We start from the raw sequence: 24827 nt of genomic DNA on the forward strand, positions 1-24827 counted from the left end.
GCCCCGCCCGTGAGGCGGCCTGAGGAAGCCGGGGCCTCCCCGCCTTCCCCCGCCGGGCCTGCACCGCCGAGGGAGCGCCCGCGGCGGGCTGGGCCGGGGCGGCCGCCCAGGAGCGGGGGCTCCTCCCCGGCCTCCGCCCCCCGTCCACCTGAAAACCACCCCTCCTTCAGAGCGGGCAGTGCCGGCCCTGCTCCTGGAAGGAAACTCGGCGTTGTCGGGCCCGTGGCCGAGAGCCGGGACCAGCGGTTAGCGGGTGCGAGCCCAGCCGGGCTGAGAGCGGGAATAAACGGCGGCGCGGCCGAGACCCCGCGGCAGGGGTTTGGTTTTGGCGTTGTGGGGTTTTCATAGAATCATAGAATCATAGAATCATTGAGGTTGGAAAAGACCTCTAAGATCATCGAGTCCAACCGTCAACCCAACACCACCATGCCCACTAAACCATGTCCCTAAGCACCTCATCTACACGTCTTTTAAATACCTCCAGGGATGGGGACTCAACCACTTCCCTGGGCAGCCTGTGCCAATGTTTAACCACTCTTCAGTAAAGAAATTCTTCCTCACATCCAATCTAAACCTCCCCTGGCGCAACTTGAGGCCATTTCCTCTCGTCCTATCACTTGTTACTTCGGAGAAGAGACCAACACCCACCTCGCTACAACCTCCTTTCAGGGAGTTGTAGAGAGCGATGAGGTCTCCCCTCAGCCTCCTTTTTTCCAGGCTGAACAGTCCCAGTTCCCTCAGCCGCTCCTCATAAGACTTGTTCTCCAGGTTTTTTCTTCCGGTTTTGGGAACAAATACACAATTAGACATGATGAAAGATAAAAACTAACACATATTTATTAAGTGGTTTTACAAACAATCAATATAATAATTCCATGTTTACAAAATAGTAATCAGGCTAGGTAAAGTGCTGCAAAATATTTTAAATAAAGACATTTTGTAATTTTCCAGTTTCTGGTTACCCGGATGGGTGGTGCTTACAGCCTGTTACGCTGCTCGTGTGCTGAGAACAGACATGCAGACTACAGGGAATTTGTTCGGAAGGCTTAAACAGTCTGGAAAAAGTGCAGAACTAACAAAAAACAAGTAAAATGAGTATTTCTTCAGATCCTATTACTTTGGGTTAAAATTATCTCCCCTCCTCTGCATAGAAATTTTTTTCACAAACAAACTGAAGAATGGTACGTAGGTGCGTAGTACATGCACACGAAAAGCCCTGTGTGCTGAAGATAGGTGCTTTCACATGGGATTTGACACACCTAAGGCCACTGATGAAATGACGACCGCTCCGTCTGTCGCTCAGATGTACTACTAACGCGAGGGGAAATTCTGTGAGTACGAAGGACTGAACTGCATGCCACAGATCCTGTCCTGACACACGTTGTTTTCTTCCAGTAGGGATGTGTGAAGAAGCCACTGCAAGGCGAGGGAGGGTGAGCACTGTAACCACGCTACTGCAAAAATACACGGCATCCTCCATTTACTACCAGGTAAGAGCACACCAGATAACGCAGGCAGAACTGCATACCCTGTGTTACCCCATGGGCACTTGCTGACACGTCCACGCTCTATGTATGCCCTCTGCGCTGACTGTACTGCCTTTTGACTAGAAATTGCACGCAAGCAGGCTTTCCACAGAACAAACGCATGTTTCAATGCTACGTGCTACCTCATACTCGCTTGCCTTTCTTCCTGCCCGTGTATTCAGTTTTGGAAGATGGGAAGGTGACAACCAGTGCTCAGTAGGAAAGACGCCGTCGACCATTGTGATGGGAATTTTTAAGTAACTGCTGTTTTGTGGCTGCTGTTAGAATACAGCAAAATGAAGGTTTCTTGAGCGATTTCCAGCTGAAGGCAGTGTGGAAGGGATCTCACAAAGGACAGAAACATTTTCTTTGTGTTTTGCTGTCAAACTGCTGGCAGCGGAATGTATCGTGTCCAAGCAAAGCGTTTCTTACGTGCGGTTGTTTGGGAAGGAAGAGGTAACTTCCTGCAGAAAACTAAGCATCTTTCCACTACCTGAGGAGGAATAGTAAATGTTACAGATTACCTCCTTCCTATTACATAGTATTTAGGGGCTTGAATGTAATCAACTACCACAAGAACAGAAAAATAAAATTCTGAAGACATTCAAGTAAGCAATTATGCCCCTAAATGTTAACGATTTGCTTGTTCAAGTTTTGCTTTGTTTTTCTTTCTGGGAAAAAAAAAAATAAAATTGAGACTCGTACTGGAGAAAAATCAATCTATTTTTCTATCTTGAAACCAGAAAATGGATCATTTACAAAAAGTCCGAGAAACTCCTCCAACTGCTTTTCCTTCTTGATCTAATCTATAATTCTAGAAGAGTGCCCCTGCATTACATACTTTTATAACCACAAGTATTCTTCATAAAACAACAATAAAGTGCATGCTGTTACAATGCCACCACTGACAGCCAGCTAGTCTGTTCCCTCAATCCGCTCCAGAAAAGCCTGTGAAGGATGACTCCCTCCTGCCTCTCCCTGTCCCGTAGCCTGTTTCCCCTCCTGGCAGCAGTACTCCTGTACAAGGAAGCACACAGTTGTTTGGGTGTCCTACAAAGTTTCATCAGCAGCTTGGAAGTTGTACTCTTCTACTGTATAGATTGTCCTAAACATGCAGCAAGGAAACGAGGCTTTTAACTCATCTGAGAAATTTAAATGGCCTTTAAACTTACTGATTTGCCAGCAAAAGCTTCTTTTATTTTTGGTTTGTGTTTTTTTTCAAATGGGAAGGACAGGCTGGGGGAAGCTAAAAAGGAAACTTAGCAACCAATGCTGTGGAAGTGATGTGGCCACGGTTTTTCAATAATTTCCAGAAACTCGCTTTTAATGTTAAGATTTTGTAATTTCAAAAGCTGCATCTTGTGGGATCTATATCCAGCATCCACTTACTTTGTAATGGGTTTGATAATGAAGGCACAGGCTCACTTTTTTTACTGGTAAAGGACAGCAAACACGGTCAATATGCATTACTGACACAAAAGCACAAGCAACGATAAAGCTAGTGTCAAAAATTCTCAGCATCTTTCCTTTCGCTACACTCTTTTTGGCCATCTGCCCGTTTTTTCACCAAAATTAAAATGCAGTTAACTTTAAACACAGGTTTACCTACATTTATATGTTAGTGGAAGATTTTTATAATCTGTTGCTGTACTTTCTGAGGGTCCTAGATGACAGCATTCACCTCTTCAAATGCCAGCAAATGGAAAATCACTTGAGTAGTAGTAGCAGCTGACATGGTCCCTCAACTTTGCTAACGGTTTACATCACGTTAAAAAAACTAGCTTTACTTCTTCCTATTTTTTTGATTACTATTGCTTGGTATTACAATTCAATTTTGTCACAGGTGAACAAAAAAGCTCTAGAAAAAGTTAAACAAGTTACCTGCTTAAAATCCCATGCTACTCACTCAGCATGTGTGGAATTTAAACTGGCAAATAATTTAAACAAGTTCTTTTTCATTTGTTTTAAATTACATGCCAAGAAGAAGATTCTGAGTGTCTTCTACAGCAAATGACCTCACCAAATACTTTTAAGTATCTTAAAATATTCAGCTTGCAACACAACTTTTGTTGCAAGTGATGGCAGCTGTCCCAGGGAAAAAAAACGAAAACCCACAGAATCTTGAATTAAGGAAGTGGCACCTAAAAAACTTTTTTTTTTTTTTAACCTCTAACCTCTATTCCAAACAATAACTACCCTCACCTGCTCCCAAAAAGGTGGTTCGGTTTACATGATATTAACTCTTAAATACAAAAGTGTGTTGGCTGACTTTACATACTGCCAAGGACCAGACTCCATCAAGGAACACAGCAGGTGGTCAGTCAAATAGCATGCCACTTTACAACTCTACAAGCCTGAAACAGCAGAAAACTTGGAAATGCATCACCATATCCAAAATAACTCAAAGGTTTTAAGTATGAAATCAAGTTCTTTGATAGTGGTGTACACATATTTAAACTAGAGTTGTGCTGGTTAATGTGTTTCATATATAGTAGATGCACTACACATAATGCTAACTGCAGGGATTCATACTTTTCGCTATGATTGAAGGAGGTGAGATTTAGTTAATCTCATTGCAATCCTCCGATAACTTACCCTCGCTGTGTGAATCATTAATTGTATTACATGGTTGGCAACCAAGAGTAAATAAACTGCTGATGTTGAAAATTTGGCTAGGAGCCCAAAATACATGGTTGGCAAAAAGATAAAACCCCTCTCCCCCAATTCTTTTGAACAACTGACCTCCAACACTCATCTGCAACCAAACAGTGGATAGATAATTCATTTCCATGCTATTACATTGAGGTATAACTACCAGAAACATTAAACTATCAGTATCAGCTGATATTTATCCGGTTAATTCACTCTGCATAAGGGAAACTATTACAACACATCTAAAGGGATAGTTAAAGCTTACAGCTCAGAATTTTCCATTTTTTTTGCATTTGATTTTTTTTGTGTGTTTTATGTTTAATTTCTTCTACATTACCAGCTGCAATTTCCAGGTTAATGACTTCCAAGCAGATTTGAAAGGAAGCCTGAAGATTTTTTCTTTTCCTGGGATTCTGCTTCTTGGCCTTGTGAAAGTCCCAATTCTTTCTCAATCTGCTCAAGCTCAGACTGGTCAAGCAGTTCAAAATCATCAGCTTCCTCTGTGTCTGTCTCCTCGCTCAAACTGGGCACTGCATGTGAGGGAGCTTGCTGTGCGGACTGCAACTGGTCTTTGATGGCAGCAGACACCGCAGCTGCGATGACATCCCCAGCAATTCCACTCATTAAATTAAAGGTTTGGTCACTGGTCAAAGGCAAGGAGAGCCCTGCAGCGGATGGTCTCTCTTTACTCTCTCTGGAAGCGTGATCCACCTTGAAATATGTTTGTTCTTTTTTTTGTTTTTGCTGGATGGGCATACCGATGCTTGAGTCATCGTCATCATTTGTTCCGGCACCATTTTCTAAAGAAGGAAATTCTGAAAGATCTCTAGCAAAAGCTTCTTCATGATCGCTAGGTCGGTCAAAATCTATTACAGGACAAACAGAAGGGAACAATGTCAGCAAACACGAAAGGCTTCCCCAAAAAAGCAGCCAAGTGTAAAAATGCAATTAGTAAGTTTTCCTTTAAATACATTTACTAATCCATAGTCTAGTAGTCTTCCGTAGTCTTAATGCAGAGGAGCTTTGTGTTACATCTAAAATAAAATGGTTCTGAGGTCGTAAACCTACTACCACAAGTCACCTAGTAGCAACCTAACCCAGAAAGTTATTTGAGGATAATATCCTTTTTAAATGGTATCTAGCTCTATATGAAACAAGCCATGCAAATCTTCAGCACAGCCAGTTCTAAATACACGAGCCACATAAAGTCCTAAAATTTGTAATGTCACAACAGGTCTTTAAACATTTTTCTTCACAATATATACAAGTTACAAATATGTAAGTGTGTGTGAATATATTACAAGCTTTTAAAACACTTGCAGAATAAAAAAAGAATGTTTACATGTTTAAATAAAGATATAAAACCAATATGAAGACTTAATTTATAACTTTTCTTGGCCAACGCTTGTATTAAATAGGAAACAGAAAACGGAAACTCTACAGATGACTAGGATAGTTTCACATTTTCAAGAGGATAAAAAGCAGAATGTAAACAAATAAAAGATTAGATTTTAATGGCTGCGTTAATGGCATGATATTTGTTACTATAAATGCATAAAATATACTGACCACAGTACATGGCCTGTGGAAGAGACCTGGATGAGCATAAGGGAGTATTTTGATCTAGTATTTGAATGAGAAGGTAAAAAATCAGTTTGAACTTACTTTCTATGAAAACAAGCAATAGGAGCATTCATAAGGGCTAAGGAAATGAATCCTAAAAATGTCTGATACGTCATTTTCTCCATTTTCCTTAGGAAAAACAGGCTGGGAAGGTGAGGAGGAAGGGTGGTGCTGCAGGCAGAGTGGTGGCTCAAATGCACAGAGCTTTGAGAGGAGATGAGCCAGTCCTTGGATGCATCCCATCTGGTCTTGTACTTGTGTGTATGTCCCATTTGCTGAAATGCTCCGTGGGGGAAGAAGAGTGGATGTTTATTTTTCACTTAGCAAGGCCTTTAATGCAGTTTCCCACATTATCCTTACAGCCAAATTGGTAAGCAAACTGGGTAAGTGAACTGTAAGGTGGGTGGAAAATTGGCTGGACTGCCAGGCTCAAAGGGCTGTGATCAGTGATACAAGGTCCAACTGGAGGCCAGTTATTAGTGGTGTCTCAAAGGTCCTGAAGCCAACACTGTTCAATGTTTAATTTTATTAATGACTTGGATGACAGGATGGAGCATACTCTCAGCAAGTTCATGGGCAGAAAGGAACTGCAGTGGGGCAGGTGCATTTGATATTCTGGAGGGCAGGTCACCCTCAGAGGGACCTCAACAGGCTGGAGAAATGAACAGGCTGAAAAGGAACATAATGGAATTCAACAAAAGCAAATGTGAAGTCCTGCATCTGCCGTGGAATAACCTGTGCAGCAGTACAGGTTGGGGGCAACAAGACAGAAAGCAGCTTTCAAGAAAGAGACCTGTGGACGCAAGTCAGTGGTATACCCTTGCAGCAAGGAAGGCCAACCACGTACTGAGCTATACTAGCAAAAATGAAGTCAGAAAGTCAACGGAAGGGATTTTCCTCCTCTATTCAGCACTGGAGAGCGCGCATTTGGAGTACTTTGTCCAGTTTTGACCTCTCCAGTACAAGACAGACAATGAAAGACTAGAATGAGTCCCCTGGAGGATCAGCATGATTATTAGGGGGCTGGAGAACACGACATATGAGGAGATGTTGAGAGAATGGGCTTTGTTCGGCCTTAAGAGAAGGCGGCAAATGGGGGATCGCATAGTTGTCTTTAACTAACTAATGGGAAGGTATAGAGAAGATGGGGCCTGACTCTTCTTAAAGGTGCACAGTGGAAGGATGACAGTAAATCGACACAAGCTGTAACATGGGAAATTTTAACTCGCTATAAGAAAAAACTTCTTCATCATGAGGGTGATCAAATATTGAAAATGGCTGTCCAGGGAGGTTGCTGAATCTCTACCGTTGGAGATGCTCAAAATTCAACTGGTCACAGCCCTGAGCAACTTGATCAAGTTGAACCTCCTTTGAATAGGAGGTTAGATGAGATGAACGATAATGGCTCATTCCAACTTACGAGTCTGTGACCGTACAATGCCATCTATTTACAACTTGAAATATTAACAAAAGAATTGAAATTATTAACTTGCCCTGTATAATGTCGTTAAGTAATATCATCCTACTTGCCATTTACAATGAACTTTTCCTAGAAAACGAGAAACGCAAGATGAGCAGACTAACAAATCCACAGATAAGATTACACCAAACTACTGTTGTCCTTAATCTTTATTCAGGCAAAGTGCTAACTGAAAGCTTGGTCTGTAAGAAATAAGAACTTAAAGATCTGGTCAAGATCAAAACAAGTGCTTGAGAATCTCTTCCTAGTCTTAGTCTTCACATCTCATTTAGGCTCATTGCTGGCTGTCTTCATCAGCATTCTAGTAACCAAAACCTAGTAATACTTTCTTTAATTAGCTGCTTAGCAATTCAAAGTAGTCACTTTTTCTTCCTCAGCTTTTATTTGTATAGCTCCACAAAAGCATTGGTACTAACTTAAAAGGTTTACTTGCCTAAAAGGTTTACTTGCTTAAAAGGTTTGGCGGAAGAGAGAGCTAAATCTGGCACTTATTCAGTGTGTCGGTTTTACCCACCACTACATTTATTTAGATACTTACTGATGTACTTTATTATTTTTAAGATGAGGACAACTCTTACACAAGATGTATCCAAAATTATGTCAAACACTGGAATTAATTTTGAATTCATTGTAGGGGGAAAAAAAAACAACCCAAAAAACTTTTGTCCTCAAATTCTCTAATCATTTTCACATAACTTACATGACCGTGATTCATCGATGAAATAGATGAAGCCGTTACATACCATCAGATGTGTCTGTCTGTGGAGAATACCCCTCGGATAAGTTAAAGGTCCCATTATCAGTCCAAGATAGTTCTGATACATCTGTGTCAGACACTGACAGCTCTTTGGCAACAACTGCAGGACTAACCTAAACATGAAAGAGTCCCATACATGGTATTCTTATACTCAAAAAATTCACACTACAGGAAGCCAATGCTTAGATACTGAACAAGAAGCCTCTTGCATGTCATAGCAATATAAATCATCGTCTCTTTAAGCTTTAATTGTAGAAACATGAAAATAATAGTATATAATACTTAGAATTGAAGCATCCCTCTTTGTAATAACTGAAAGCTGTATTCTACTAAAGATGCATAGAAAAGTCCAATTATTCATTCTGAAAGTAATATCCTACTGTAATGAAAGCAGAATGAGCCTGCAAATACAAAATACATATAAATGTAAAGAAATGCATAAACTTGGATCAAAAAAACCCCATTATCTATAAGACAGTCAAAAATTAGTTAAATAAAAAAAGTCATTATCCTTTATGAATTTATCCAACAATATTCAATTATGTCAGCTACAAATTTTTATCCCATGGGATATAAGTTTGTTTGTTTTCAGAATACAAAAACACCTTCAAAGCGATCACTGTCAAAGTCAGGCTCTATATACTACTGATCAAATACTGCATAAGAATTCCTAGAAAACTGATTTTTTTTATATCAACCAGTGTTCTGATTATAATGGAAAATCCTTTGCTATACAGTTATTTAGAATATTAAGAGAGAAAGGAGATATTAAAGTGTTCTCATACATATCTAGAAAGATATTTGCAGATAATCTACTGATTTACACTATCACTGAAAATAATCAGACAAGTGATTACACAAGTATCTGACAAATTACATAGGTTTTCTACTAACGTTTCCCTTTTATATTTTAATTTGATAAAAATTAACTGCAGTTTCACTGTTGCAAGTAAAAATAGCCACCTTTGCTATTAAATCTAGTTTAATCGTTCCACAGCCAATATAAAATAAACACATTCTTAGTTTAGTAGGCCAAAGAAGCCATTACCTTGAAGGCCAGAAGTCACAAATGCAGTAAGTTAATTAGCATAAGCCTAAAGATGGAGACTATGAATCACTTTTAAAGCATACTGCTTAGTTCAGGAACACAGCCTCCTGGGCAGGTTAAAGTCTTCCACAGAAAACAGAGACAGTAGTCTAGATACTCTTCCATTATCTATATGGATTTTGAAAGAAAGATAGGGCTGACTGAAAAAAAGTCACCTTTGGACACAGAGCTGATATGTCTAATTCACTGTCGTCATCTGTGGGTTTTGTTTTTGCTGTTTCTGAAAGAAAAAAAAAAATTTTTTATCCTACTCATGACAAAAGACTTTGAGGTTCAGTGTGCGTTCCCTGTCACACAGCTTGCGTAGTACAGTAAATTATTCACCGGTTGACACACGGTGCATCATTTACGTTATATGCTACTAAGGTGAGGGAAAAAAGGCTGAGGTAGATATTTATCAAAATATATCGTGCAGCAGCCAAAGCGGGAGAGAGATTGTTGCTCTGAAATACTTTCCAACACATTTATTTACTTGAAGTCTCTGTTGCTCACCATAATATGTTCCCTGGCAATACATATCTATCTTTTTAACTATACTGCTGGTACAACGCACAGTCATAACATACTGTTAAAACAGGCAGTGTAGTTATCCCAGCAACATTACTTTTACATCAGAACATACAATTTTCTGGATAATTGTGTGTAATCTTAATTCACAAAACCGTACTTCTTCTTTGCACCCAGTTCCCCTGCATTCGCATCATTTATATGCAAATATGCATACAAAGCATCCTCTGAAGCCTGGTAGAATGCTGCTCCTAACAGAGGAATGGAGACACCAATTTCGCCTCCTCTCCTCTCCTGTCTCTGTCTGAGAATAGTCTCATGAATATTTTAAACCAATATAAGCTGAAAAACACAGTAATATTATTCTTGGTTGCCTATTTTTGCAACTTGCTATTTCCTCGCTCGTGCCAGTACAAGGGTTTGCGAACCCATGTGATGAACCCAAGTGGTGAAGCAAGGTAGGGAACTTGTCTGGGGTAAATTAAACTGGAGGGTGAGAGGCAGGAAAGAATGAATCTAACCTCAACCATTTTCCCAGTGCTGGCTTATGAAATTTATGAAACAATAGTCTGATCTCTCTGCCAGTTTCACTAAAAGTAGTACAAGGTGGAATAACACATGAAAGAAAATTTTCAGTGCATTATTCCTTATTTCCAACGACTACTGTATTGTATGTAAGAGAAAGAGAAAAGGCAGATGGTTCCTCTCATTGTGTCTAGGAACAGCACACTGTATGATGAACAGTTACAAGAAATGCATGTTTTAAAGCAGATATGAAATCTACTGATGTAACACTAACTGAAAAGGGTAGGCTACCCTTAAGTAATGTGACTACACTACAAAGGTTTAATTACCAAAACTGTAGCACACACAAAAAGTAAACTAAAAATAACATTGTTCATATAAGTATTTTTCTTGAAATAGCTTCATTACTTAAAATCTAAAAGTTTCCAATGTTGTAAAGAATTCAGGTGAGACAGGTGAGATTTTGTTTTCGACTGATTTCTCCCCTTTCTAACTAAAAACTTTGATTCATTTGTAGCAACTATCCTACTGCAATTCTTAAATGCTTATTGAGTATTTGGGGAAGAAAATGAATTATTGTTGCTGTTGGGAGTGAAAACAAGGCGGATTTAGATACTGGAACGGAGTTTAATCTCTTACGGAAAATTCTGTTATTTACTCATTTTATGTTCTTGAGTGAGTCGCTCTCCTGGATGAGTTTGCCTTATCTAAACAGAGATAAGCATTGCATACTTCACAGTGAGTAGTTTTTTCTGAAAATCTACAAGCAGTACATCTACTCAGCTATGAAGAGAACCATCAGTCTTGCCTTGTTTCTTTCCGTGAAATAGTTTGGGGTTTTTTACCACACCCAGATGTCTGACATACATTATTGCTCCTTATAAAGCTAAGAACGGTAGCCAGGTTCAAAGCAAGAAATACCTTTACAATTGGCTTCACAGGACAAACCAAACTGTCTGCAAGGTGAATAAATTTTTCTCTGCATACAGAAATACATTACTTGGGACTATACTTAATTACTCACCAGATCTCTCTTTTTTCTTCTGGTTGATATATTCCACTATTCCAAAATCTAGTTTCATCAGAACAGTCTTAATTTTGTTGCACACTTTCTGTCCAAATTCATTGCACTTAAGGAAGGGACATAAAAAGGCACACAATACTGTGATAAAAATGAAGACAGAGAGAAAAATTGTATTGAAATATTGCTTTACAAGAAGTTACTCAATAATGATTAAACAATGCACTTGCGTAAGATAACTACCGATTTTACATAATGCAATTAGTTTTACATAAAAAAACACTGTGAAATGCCCATGTCAGACAAACTGTTAATGTCAAATCCAGTTTCTAGGAGCCATTCCTGCTCGTCGCAGAAAATGCCATTGTATTCATATCAACTGATACCTTTTTGACTTCCAGTAAGGCACAATTTATGATCACTATAATATTTATCATTATCTTGATTTAGTCTGATTTTGATCTACCTGAGAAACACGACTATGCAACATTGTGCCAAAATCAACAAGCTGACAAAACTTGTAAGCTGACTTCCATATGACAAAAAGCACTTGTCAGAACCTACATATATATATGTATATATGTGTATATATATGCATGTGTGTGTATATATAAATAAATAAATTAAACCCCCACTCCCTATACAGAGACCAAATAATGAACAAACCACATACATAAATCATGATTGAAAAAGAGCCTATACTTACGCAGGACATAGGAGAGGACAACTCCAGGAATGTAACTTCCCAAGACAGTGAAAAATGTACATACACTGCATACTAGTAGGCAAAACTGGCAAAAACATTAAAATTGGCCATTAACACTTGCACTGTTTAAATATTTAGATCATTTTGCAAAAGAAAAATGTTGCATGCTATATGAAATCTAGAATGCAGTGGAAAGTGGAAGGGTTTTTTTTTTAGATTGGGAAATACTTAACACTTCCTGTGCAAATAAGCATCAAACAGTTCATTTTGGCTAATTAGGATGTACCCCCTCTTCTATTATAAAAATATGCTATTTTTATTCATTTACTGTAAAGGTTTCACAAACTCATGGCTCTTGCTAAAACTACTAGAAATTACTTCACCTTCGTTACACAAAAAAAGGCTAAACACTTGATATGAAGAAAAAAACCCCAAATCACTAACTGAAGTATTACAATGCATACTTGCTGCACGCTCACAAAAGCAAAAAATCCTTCCAATGAGTACAGTTCTCTCCCCTGTTGTGTTGCTTCGTGAAACTGTTTTCTCTCATACGCTGGCAAGCATTCTCTTGATGCTTGTTGGCTACTCTAGCATCCCCGTAACGACAAGACTGAGCTGAATTTTCAATAGGAAAATTTGAGATTCGGCCTCTGCTGTGACTGACATATAGTGCATCTTTTACAACTGCACAATGCTGAGTACAGAAGTGATCTGTTGAAAGTTTACAGAAAGAATCCATTTGCTTTTGGAGTTGAATTGCAATAAAATGGTTAATTCAAAGAAATTTTGCACACAGCATCAGTGCCTAATTTGCTTATAATTATAACAGTAAAATAATGACATGGCTCAGAGAATGAGCCATGGAAAAAGAAAGGAAAGCATGCTGTCCAAATTAGCTTTTCTAAATCAGGATTAGATGTCTCTTAACACAGTTACTGTGTCATGTTACTACATGACAAAATTACAGGACTGTGGATACTGATACCGCATTTTCTTACCTCAATATACACCTACTTCTTTTAAATATAACTTTATTATCCTAAACAGATAATTTCTTTTTGTATAATTTATACATCTTTGAAATGTATTTCATCCTGTTGCTCATACGTATTTTCAGTCTAATCCTAATATTTGAGTGTGGTACTACATACTTCCAATTTGCTAATTCTGAAGGGCCTGTTTCCATGAAAAATTTTTGTGGCAAAGTTAACTGAGATCAAAAGAGGGGAGGAAAAACTTCCTAATCTCCTTTTAAATTTTTATCATTAGCAATACAAGTATAAAACTGAAATCTACTATTGCCATGATATACTTCTGCATTATTTGTATTTTTCTTTGGAAAAGAAAGCTGCTTCACTTTTGGCTAGAACTACATAATGATCTTCTTCCTAGTAGGAAAGAAGAAACCTTACTCTTGCTTGCCTCTTCATGAACTGGGTTCTCCAGCTCAGTCTTTCCAGTAAAAAAACCCCAACAAACAACTATATCTGTACAGAAGAAAAATTAGGAAAGATTCTCTTCTATCAGATAATACTTGGGCAGCTATTTCTGAAAACTAAAATTATTTTGAAAAAAGGTCTATGTTTAGGAACCGTGTACTTTCCCTGCTTTTTCAAGTTTTTATTAAGTGGTGATGTTTTAAATTTCCTTTCCATTGAATGACTGGTGAGGTTCCAGCAGCCGTAAGGGGAGGGACTGTACTGCTGTAAACTTTACTGTGAGCAACTTTGCTTACTGATAACCTAGTTGTGTTCTGCACAGGACGAACTTAGCAGAAACTCAAGACTGAATGTATCATAATATGTATTTTATTTTTCACGTGTTTGTTGTTTTAAATCTATGTTACCAAACTGTTAATCTTACTTGGGAGTGCTTACCTTGCCAGGGTTTTGTTCCTTGAAGTGGGACATTTCTTGAAGAAATACAAATAGGTTCATCAGTGTTTCTGAAATGCACTGATTTATTCTGGGTCTGTAGTCTTGCCTGGAATTGATGACTTTCCAGCTGAGTAAAACAAACAAAAATACCCAACGACTGTAGTTATAGCTCCTAGGAAAGTTGAAACTGGTTGAAAACATTTGAAGCCTTACCGACTTCCAAGCCAGTCATGTTGTAAAGCTATAGCCCCCAGTGATCAAATGGCTGCTGCTATGGTACAGATACCTGTGCTCATTTCCACATATTTTATATTGGGCTAATTCCATCTTTTTTAATCAAATAAATTCTGTTCAGTAGTAGCAATTCTTTGTCCGTACAAGCAATTACGGAAGAAATTACTGCTTACTCGTTCTGGCCATACGAAAATCCTGAGTTCAAGGCACAGTTGTAATCTAAATTAAGCAACTGAACCCCAAAATTGTTTCTTAATATTATTTTTTTCTGAAAAAATATTCCACAGTGCTTTTCATTGCCACAGTATGGCCATACATATTAATACATTTAATTTCATGCATATAATACTTGTGCTTTTTCTTTTCTATTTTTTGTCTTGTTCTGCAAACTATGATGACCTTTAAGAGATTGTTATCCAACTTAGGAAAAAAAAGAAATTGCTCTTGAAGTCTTGATGTTTACATTAATTTCCTTACTGAATTTTTATTTTTCTATCATATTGAAAGGACTGTTTCTAACGCTTAGCTTGTTACTGTTCTGTCCTTTTAATAAAACAAAAAGAAACTGTACTGAATAATTTGCTGAAAAACATGAGAAAGCATATGTATCTAATTTGGGGCTGATCAGTTTAGACAGTATCTAGTTTAAATTATCATCATATACCTTTTTGGAGTAGACCGAGCATCTACAACAAAGATGTTTTATGAAACAACAAAAGAAAGGAAAAACAGACAGGCCAGTTCATGTCAAATCAAACTGGTACAGAGTATGGACGTACCACCATGCAAAGATTCAGAATATGAAGTAAATTCTGCACCACTTTTACAAAGTTATCTTTCACATAATTCACTGCTCAGTACACACACTTTTGATCACAGTGAATGCAAGTAAGCCATAAACAATCCCACAGTCATTTTACTCTGATACATAACCCATTAGATGCCCAATGCATCACTGCATTAATAGTAAAGTTTTGTCATAGGTGGATCAAATTACAGGATAAATCAAAAACTACATTATGAAAAAAATGAATGTACAGGCGTTGGTGTGCAGCAACAAGGACATATGCATAGACTGTCAGATCAAACTGCCAACTCTCATGTCCAGCTAATCACTCTGCTATTTAGGTACTAAAACAGCACAAAGCCCTGTTAACAGTTCTTCTTGTTACTCAGAATGCAAATGCCCTCTGATAGTTCCCTCGGACAACTTAAATTTTAGCAAGCATCAGTAAGTGACTGATGAGATTTTTGCGATTTAAACTTCACCCTGTATGAATTCGGTGCTCACAAGTAATGTTTAAGCACTTGCTTCAATATTAGGAATACCAGGATATGAAATTTTAAATTTTTTGTAGTGAATGTAAGACTAACAAAAAAATGATCTATCATCACTTTTAAAAATACCTGCAGTGATTAAAAACTTCCATGCTAATATTATCCTTGTGCAACAACAGATTGCTTAGTCATTTTTATTGGCTCATATTGTAAAAGTTAAAAGCCATTATGACCTTTATTAAGTCAGGAATAATTTCGGTCAAAAATGTCTATTTACACACATGGAGAAACTTCATCTTTCTCTATACCTATATTTAACTACCGTACAGCAACTTCGCCACGAGGTGGTGACACAGCAACATCGGTATTAGAGCAAGGTTTGGGAGCCATTTCATACAGAACATAAATAGCACGCATGGGGGATTCATGTTCAAACTATCGTATGCATAGTGGAGCGCAGAACATGACTTCAAGAAAAACCAGTATTTCAGCCACGGTTTAAAACTGATTAAAGTTCAAAACCCAAACTGTTGCCCTATTCCTGACTTTATTATATTATTTATTATAGTATAGTATTTACAGTATTGCAGTAGTGTGATTTCCTCTTACATTACAAAATATTCAGGGTGAGGTTTTTTTTCCCGCCTTTGAGAAAAAAACAATTTAAAATAGCGTACCTGCAATTCATAGGATGAGAGTCTCATGTCTTGGACTAGGTGACTTTTGTAAAACAGAGAAAATGCAACATATTTTCTAGCCATGCATGGCACTGCATGCAGATATTTGGCTCTGAGAGGATGTAAATAAAACCATTAAATAACTCATGAAGAATACTACAGGAACCCAGCGAGAGGGATTAGCAGTTACGCAGAACTTTTTGTCCACCTCCCATCCACAATAGCAATTTCAATTTCCACCCTCCCTGACAGTTAGCAGCTTGAGAAAGGTAGTATACAAGGGTTTTGCCTTATGAGAACTGCAGTTTTTATGGATAGTCTACTCTTCTTAAAGAAGCATTGTTTCCAGCTTTTGTGAACCATTCTGCAGCATTAACAGTATGTATTTTAAGAGTTGCCTGTTTATTCTAATGTTGAAAACTACTATTATGACAGTATTCTGAATTACAAAATCCTTTTACAGACTCTACTCCTATCCTTTATTTAAAACTGTTGACAATCAAAGTGGAACTTCGTGGAAGCACAAAGAGAGAAAACGGATAGGCCTGATGCCTACTATCAAAACAGAGCTTTGAAATATGTAGGACAATTGTAGGTAAGTTGGCTCACTAACTTTAAGTTAATTGCAAAAATGGGGGGGGGGGAGATGAAAGCATAAACTACAATAATAACGCAAACTGTTTTCATGTACGCTAACCACCAATATAAAGACAACATAGATTAAAGAGGAAGAGATACAACAAGGCACACTGGGATAACTAGTAACAATTCAACCAAACCTGCAAATTATGCAGAAAAATGGCACATTTGCAGGGAAAGTTCTCTGGAGTTGCTTCTCTGGGTTGTTAATAATGCTTTCTTTTGCCAGGTTTAAAAGATGTTGAAAGTATGAGCTGCAGTGCAGATAAAATGTATTGCTAGATGCTTTGGTCCCATTGTCCGGATGTGGTGCATTGACAAAGAAGCAGCCAAGCGAGAAGAGTGGATGGTACAGGTGAAGCTTGCTTTGAAACATTACAATACAAACCCACTATTAAGCTTGCTCTGCAAAAGACCACTTGGCAATTTCTTGCAGGCCACAAGAAATCATGAGACACCTTTGTCAAGTTCTACTACAGCCACACTTCTCTATTTTACAAGAACACCAGGAACTATTTTGAAGTCTTATTCTGGTCTTAGGCAACTAGAGGTGTAAGAATGTCAGCTTGCTGATCTTCAGGGTGACAAGCAGATGCACGTGCTGCCTCTTCTTGTTCACACCTCCCAACAACTGCCAGCCCTGGTAACATCTGTCCCTCCTGTCCCTTTTCCCCAGAGCCCACTTGAGCGGCAGCGTTACCCAGAGGCCAGAGAGTTGGAACCAGGGGGCAGCAACAGAGACCCTGGTGCAGGGGGAGCGAGAAAGAAAGGAGGTGTATTTGTATGTATGCAAAGATAGAGAGGTTATGTCATGCCCTTGTAGAAACAGAGATAAACATTAAACTTGCATTAGATCAAGAGCTGACAGACACATAACAATGCATACTCCAGACAAATTCATTTTTCAATGATCACATTTAAAGACAGAAAGGAAAAGAAGAAGATATGTGAAGTGATGCAGATGATGAACGTGGAGTGCGTGACTTCAGTCAACCAAGAACATAAAAAACTACTTCAGCATATTAGTGAAGTTACTTACAGTACCTTAATAAATAACTTAAATATGAACCCTATACTTCCTGCCAAAACAGCTTTTGGGACTCCTGTCAAGGTGCTCCCTTGGTGATACAAGCAGCCAAGTCTCTCTGAACACCTTCAAAGGTTTTTGTGCACAATTTAGAAAGAATAAAATTTTATGCTCCCATCACTTATACTGAGTTTGATACAAAGTACTACACTTCTACTCTAAAACTACTGTCAGTAAGATTGAAGGTGTTCAGAGAGAAAATTACTCATATCCTTCTGATTACCTATTGCATCATTTCTAAAACTGAGCAAATGTATAAACTGTTACTTAGTAGCTGCAAAAAAACCCCAAAACAAACAACACTCTCCCGCTCCAGATGCTTCAACCCATCAGAGTCACAAACTCTGGCCAGAAGAGTCGGTGGCATTACATTCTCTAAAAGTGACTGATGGTGTCATGCTCTCATTTTGTATCTAGACATCTGTTCAAGCAAAGCCCCGTCACATTTCTCTCAGAAAGGTCAGCAGCTCTCATGTTACCGGTTTAAAGATCTCTTCGTGATGTGCTGGATTTTTTTTTAATTATGTGTACACAGTTTTATATGTATCTTCACGTAGATACGCTACTCAGAACTACAGCAGTGACAAAGTACACCATGATGTGGTGGATCTGAAGGACTGCACCTACATAAACAAAGAGTTAGTAATTATAGAGCTTCTAAACCTTCTTGATTTCCCAACTGTAACCACACACGCTTGAAACCTGTGCAGACTCTGTAATTTTAAGGGTAACTTAGAATGTATTAGTCAGGGTGGAAGAGCTGAAAGTTACATTCCCAAAGATACATAAATCAAAATATAGGTAATATGGCTATTTTGCAGTCTTTTAAAAAGTAGTATCTAGAGCTTATAGAATGATGCAGCTGTACGGGATGTGGATATCTACGGACAAACCTCATAGGCAACCAGGAGTTAAGTATGAAACTTGACCAAATCAAGTGTGTAAACTGTTAGCAAAACCCAGTCAAGCAGGTTTACCTTTTCAGAGCTTTCACAGGTCTCTCCTGTGAGGAAAGGAATCACCACAGTGCAGAAGGCAGTGATTATAATGATGCAGTTACCCTTCTCCGAAACAAACATTTTATACCTGAAGACCTATGCCAAAAATGTATTTTAAAATTTGTCTTCTAAATTAGTCAGGTACAGAGATAATGGATATAAAATAGTATTTAGATTAAAAAAGTTTTGGAAAAACACTTTAAATGTGATTTTTTTTTAAATTAAATTTCAGGTGACCACATACTCCAAAGGAAAATAACCATCCCTCTCTCCCTCCAAAATATAAAATGGTGTAAAAAGCACATTTTACAGTTAAGTGTATTAAAGTACCAATGGCAAAACCTCTAAAATCTACTATTGAACTGTGTGGTAGAAAACAATGCAATATTGATTAGCCTTATTCTAATACAGCGTAACAAATTTGTGAATGTTATGTGCACTACATGGAAAGACATAATAGCAAGCACCACTGAACTCACAGCATAGCATCTTAATGACCTACGTGGCTAATTTAAAAGGTGATTATGTAGAATTGTGCTTTATCCTGTGCCACTTTTGGATCCTATGCATACTAAAATAATTATATTTGTGTCATGTGGCTGTGACCAAGTCAACAAGACCTGCAATTCAAATGAATCACTGGGGTACCATGTAAAAACCTGCTTGCTTCAAAGAGCTCCACGAAAGGATGCTGTATCACTGAAAGAACGAGGAACACAGGAAGCATCCACAAATAAACTCCATTCTCAAACTTTAGGGAGAATCTTCATCTACAACCTTTTTGCTACAAACTCTACAAAACTTTTCTAATAGAAATCTCTCCAGCTTGTAGATACCCATATGCACTTCATTTCCCATTGCTAACCTATAGGCCCTGCACAGGTTTAGGCTTTCACCAACATGTAATACTGTGGCAAACATCCTTTAACCGATCACATTTGACATCCCTTCAATGTTGAGGTTTGGGCACACTTGGAATCTCTAAGATTTACAAAGTTAGACAGATTTTGTTTTTAAATTGAAGCTGGAGAATGTAGTTATCAACCTTAAAGAGTAACTAACAACATTTCCCAATCCAAAAATCTCCTTTAATTATAATCTCTCCTGTAGTTCAAATACATCATTTCTAAGAACTAAATGAATTCTGTCAATACTGTGCAACACTGCTTCTCAAGCTTTTAAAGTGTTTTCTTTCTGACCCCATCTATCTTCATCTGACACTTCAATTTTGAGCCTTTTATTAACAGTGAGTCAGTCCAATTTGCTGTTACTGTTTTTTTGAGGGAAAGGTGTGCAATAAAAAGCTGAAAAAAGATCTTATTTCACAGTTTTCAGTAACATGCATGCCCCTTTTATTTCTTGACAGAGAATATTTTTTGGTAATATTACTGTACAAGAAATATGTTTAAATCATCAACATTTGATGAGGCTGGTTGTGTTTTTCTCAATGGACTGCACAGCAGACTGGTCAGGACATGTGACTTTCAACAAAACATAATATAAGCAACATTTCATACCTGACTCTATACGCTTCTTGCACAGTGTGTTAAATTAAAGTCATAATGGTATTTTCTTCTCTTCAACTGACCTGGGAACATTTACCACTGGTGTGCTGCTAAACAATAATCCCATAAATGAAGGGTTGTTTTTTTCTTCTTATATTACTAGTCAAGAACAAACTTTTCTGAAAATGAAAGCAATCCTATTGTTATAAAAATACACTCAAGTGTTCTGCAAAGGGATAGGAGAACTCATCTTGTCCTACAGGTTGCTTAAAAAATACCAAAAATGACCCATTACTACTAGGATTTTATTTTGGAGGAGCTGCGTTCATCTCTTCTATTCAAGTGTAACATCAGTCATCTTACAAAGTCTTAGTAAGGAGCTGTACTGTCTTTCTTTAGCTCATCAAATACAAACTGGTTAACTCCAACTTTTTTGAAGGCGATTCCAGTACACAAGTTCCTCAACACAGCAGATTGTACTAAATGTTGTCACTTTTTGCTGAATGTCCTGCTAAAATAAACAAAATATATTGCAACTGAATTTGGGGCATTTCATTGTCCATCTCCTCTAGACAGACTCTTCTAAGCAAACTGATAGGTCAGCCCGCATGGCAAACCCCTCCTTTGACCCGTGCTACTCTTGTCCAGCTCTTCTGAGAAGAACACCAGCCACTCCAGTTCGAGGTCATTCAAAACGTGAAATGTGATCTGATAGTCAAGTGCTATTAGTCTAAACTCATGACTTGGTCAGTAAGCGTAGATTTTTTAAACATCTCTTTGCATGAAAATTGAGTGTTTCAGTGCCACATAAATACAATTATAGACTTGCTTTCTGTTTAGCAAAGACTATAATGCTATTACTATGTGCTGTTGTCTTTTTACCAAGACAGTACAAAGGCTGGGATCTTCCAGGTCAGCTTCGCATTTGTAATAGAAACTGGTGATGCAGAAGAGACATTTTTATTGCGCTATTTTTGTTCAGAAAAGTAAGGAAGTCTTGTTTCTATCAACAGGAGCATAGCGTCCTGTTTGCAGAACTTTAATCAGCTCTGCCCAGCCGTTGGAAGCAATTCTTTCACATTTATTTTTCTCCTGCAAAGACATCTCTTTTAACCCTTTTCACAAACTCATTTTCCTCCTTCAGCCTCCACATTCTTCAGCTGGGATACTCCTAGTTCAAGGCCTCTCAAAGTCAAACAGCTAGGAAAGATGAGCTGAGCATTTCTTGAGTTGCAGAGCAGCTGCACAAAAAAGGAAAATTGGATTTTCAAGTGCCAGACAACACTTTTAACCTGCAAAAACATGAAAACTACTTTTTGTGTAGTATTACAAGGTGGCTTTAACTCTTTCTGTGCGGAAATTCATTCTGACTCTTTTCAGTGGTTTTTAATGTATTTTGTACGAGCAGGTGATCATTTACTTTGATGCATTACTGCATTTCTGAGAGTTCCTGCCATGAGCTAACCACTTGTTGCCTACATTTGTGCACTGAATTCAATCATAAAAGGAAATCAAATACTTTCCACTTTATTAACTAATACTAGCAGAAGAAACAGATATTCTTATATAATTGCAAATCAACATGCTTTGAATAATTAAATAACATGCAGATTTGACTTTAAACTGGATCTCCATTTTTCTAAGTCCAAGCACACACTGAGAAAGGTCATGCACTGCAAGATTGTAGTTCAAAAACAACTGGTTCAAAAGAACGTAGCTTTCTCTCCCATTTTTATTCAAGTCATAAAAGGTTTCTGGGTAACAGTTTAGTGCACCATCCTTTTCAGTAATAAGCAGACAATGGCGATCAGAACAAGACACACATTGTTCTGATAGAGGAAGTTACATGTCGGTATCTCTTTGAAGCACCTACAGCCAGGTGCTTCCACCATGTCAGGCCCGATTATTCACAGTACCTTTTACACATTCTTGACCATCATTAGATTCCTCGTGAGTTGTCATTTTTTTTTTTAATAAATTATACCATCTTACATCAAAACTATAGGGGACTTGATGATAAAGAATTACTGGGGGAAAATATAATCCTTATGCTAAACTGTTTTCAGTCCTTGACCTTTGACCACATCTTTCCTCACTGTTCTCGATCTGCTACCGCACAGGATCATACGACAAAACAAAACAGAAGATATGAGTGGGTACCTAATCTCCACAACTCTTAGCTTTTTTACTAGCCTTACTGAGAAGTATTTGTGCATATGTTCCATAGCTTATTATACATTTAAATTCACAGTATGACTAACAGACTATTGACCAATGCCACATCTTTAACTATGATGTTATAACGTTCATGAAATATACTTGTGATGCAATATCACATATTTTCTGAAGTAGGACATGAACTCAAGAGGGGAGAGGATGTAAGAAGTATTTGGTTGCGTCTGAGAAGAAGCTACACGGAGTGCAGTGTGCTGAAACCTATCAGCGAACAAAGCTCATTCTACAGCTTCTACGAAAATACCACTGCCCTCCTTTTTCAAATATATAAAGCAGTAGCTTTGGTCCAGTGTGCCCTCAAAATTACCCCATTTTTTGTGCATTTACATCACTATCTTCTTTTGCTCCAGTAGAGTTCCCATATTACTTCAGTACAGCTCCCATAGCTCCTCCTTCTAGTCCCTCCTGTTTAACTTGGACCAAAATATTCTGACCTCCACCAAATCTTATTAGCACTTCTGTAGGAACGTTCTGTAGTTATAGCCTATTTGTTACCACCAAGACAAAAAGGCAAATTAATTCCAGAAAAAATCAGAACCTTTTGATTAAACTGTTTTCCCAAACCTTTCTGCTCAATAGCAAAGGCGCCAAAGGATGAGGGACTAGGATCAGGGTCAATTAATTTAATGGTAGTTTCAGAAATGATAAATGGGGAGAGCAGGCCCTATTATCATGTTTTTTCAGGTTACTGCTTTAGACGTGTTCATCCTTTTTGTTTAAAAAAACCCAAAACAAACAACTTTGATTCATAAAAAAAGAAGTCTTAGAGGTTTAGGCCTAGTATTACTTCTCTTTAACTGCCAAAGCGTGTCACACGCCTTTATAGAGAAAGAATTGTGAACAAAGGAAGTTAGATATTACAAAGCTTGTATGTTTTGCATACCAGTTGCATCCTTTTACATACTGGTAAAGACTGCTGCTTCCCCCCCAGTTCGAATTTTGATTTTTTTTTTTTCCAAAATTATTTTTCTTCTCAGCTGGTAAGATTTTCTCCCATCTTGATTTGAAAAAAACCCACAACACATTTTCAAGGAAGGACATGATGCATATCCTTTATAAAATCGATTCAAAAGAAAAAAAAAGGTGATTGTGATCTGAAACTTCTTTTTTTAATGTGTCATGCGTATGCTGTTTTCCTGTATTGAAAAATATACAATTTAACAAATCGGACATCCAGCTAAACATTTTTTAACAAATAGCAATTAACACTTTGGTGGCTATCAGTAATGAGTCAACATTTCCTTAAAAGAAAAGGAAAAAATGCTACCTACTACTACAATTACTTTTAATCTATGTCCTATATAGGGCACAACTGAGATCCCTGCAAACGGAAATGCGTAGGTGACCCCACCCTTGCAGAGACCCAATTATGCCACTGGGGATCCATTCACCCACACTCATCCAATTAGATGACCATGCCTGAATATACTGATCTACAACAGACAACCAGAAACGTCCTCTGTATTTCACCTATCTTACACCACCACATTGACGTGCATGTTGGAAAAACACCCACATAAATGTTCAAATTTAAATCTAACTAGAAGAAATCAAATCCAAAGCCATAATGAAATGCTTACTTCTGATTCTTTTAATTTCTTAAATTTGCCTCTATATTCTGGCATTTGTTAACTAACTTCTAAAAAAAAAATGTCTATTTCTTTATTTCTTTAACACCATTTTAGAGCCAACATTTTGATTAGCATCAAGACAGTAAAAATTGCAACAATGGAAAGAAGATGTGGATTTTAAGAAACCTAGATTATAAACTCTGTCACAGCCAAACATCAGTAACATCTACTTTTAAAATATCTATTTTAAAACCTATTTAGCTAAATTTATTTAGTGCATTTATTTCATAGGAATCTGCTGGATCATATTTGAGAAAATAGTATTTGTTAAATTGTTATTGTTTTAGATCCAACTACTTTCTGCTTGTCCTGACCGTTGGTTTTATAAGCTAACTAAGATAAAAGTTAAACTTCAGAAAGACTGGCATACCTCAAAGGGACGCAGTGCCCCATCTCATAGTAATGAGTTATGGTTCTGTCAGTAACGTGGCTCCGACTAAACTATTTGTGTCTCTGACATTTTGAGGCTTGTAAGTTGTCCCATGGTTGGGAAAAGTGACTAGGTAGAAACCACCCAGTATTTTCTTCCCTTCAGTTTTGGTTTAAGAAATACGTAAGAGCTATACAATTTAACCTCTATGCAGACATTAAGATCTAATACCTCCCTCCTAAGGAGCCTCAGGTTAGCATTAGAGGCAAAACCCTCAGGAATTAGATGATCTGTTACAACAGAGAGAAAATTGATCTTAGGCTGAGAACTCAGGCGCGCACACAGATTAATTTACACAAAGCCTCGGTCCGTACTGCGCTGCACGAGG

General features: G+C 37.8%; 1 protein-coding gene across 2 annotated transcripts in view; it reads right to left on the reverse strand.

Moving 5' to 3' along the window:
* Positions 1–812: 812 nt before the first annotated feature.
* The window catches only part of RETREG1 (reticulophagy regulator 1), a 70354-nt gene continuing 46339 nt past the window's right edge, over positions 813–24827 (reverse strand). For both annotated transcript variants that reach the window (XM_076330368.1, XM_076330369.1), the window contains 6 exons: positions 13786–13912; positions 11906–11990; positions 11203–11340; positions 9302–9366; positions 8025–8151; positions 813–5044 (listed from right to left, as the gene is read on the reverse strand). In XM_076330368.1, coding sequence (XP_076186483.1) covers positions 4533–5044; positions 8025–8151; positions 9302–9366; positions 11203–11340; positions 11906–11990; positions 13786–13912 — 1054 coding nt within the window. In that variant the 3' untranslated portion in view covers positions 813–4532. The remainder of the gene's footprint in view (positions 5045–8024; positions 8152–9301; positions 9367–11202; positions 11341–11905; positions 11991–13785; positions 13913–24827) is intronic.

This window comes from Aptenodytes patagonicus, chromosome 2 (genome assembly GCF_965638725.1).
Source record: "Aptenodytes patagonicus chromosome 2, bAptPat1.pri.cur, whole genome shotgun sequence".
Taxonomy (NCBI): Eukaryota; Metazoa; Chordata; class Aves; order Sphenisciformes; family Spheniscidae; genus Aptenodytes; species Aptenodytes patagonicus.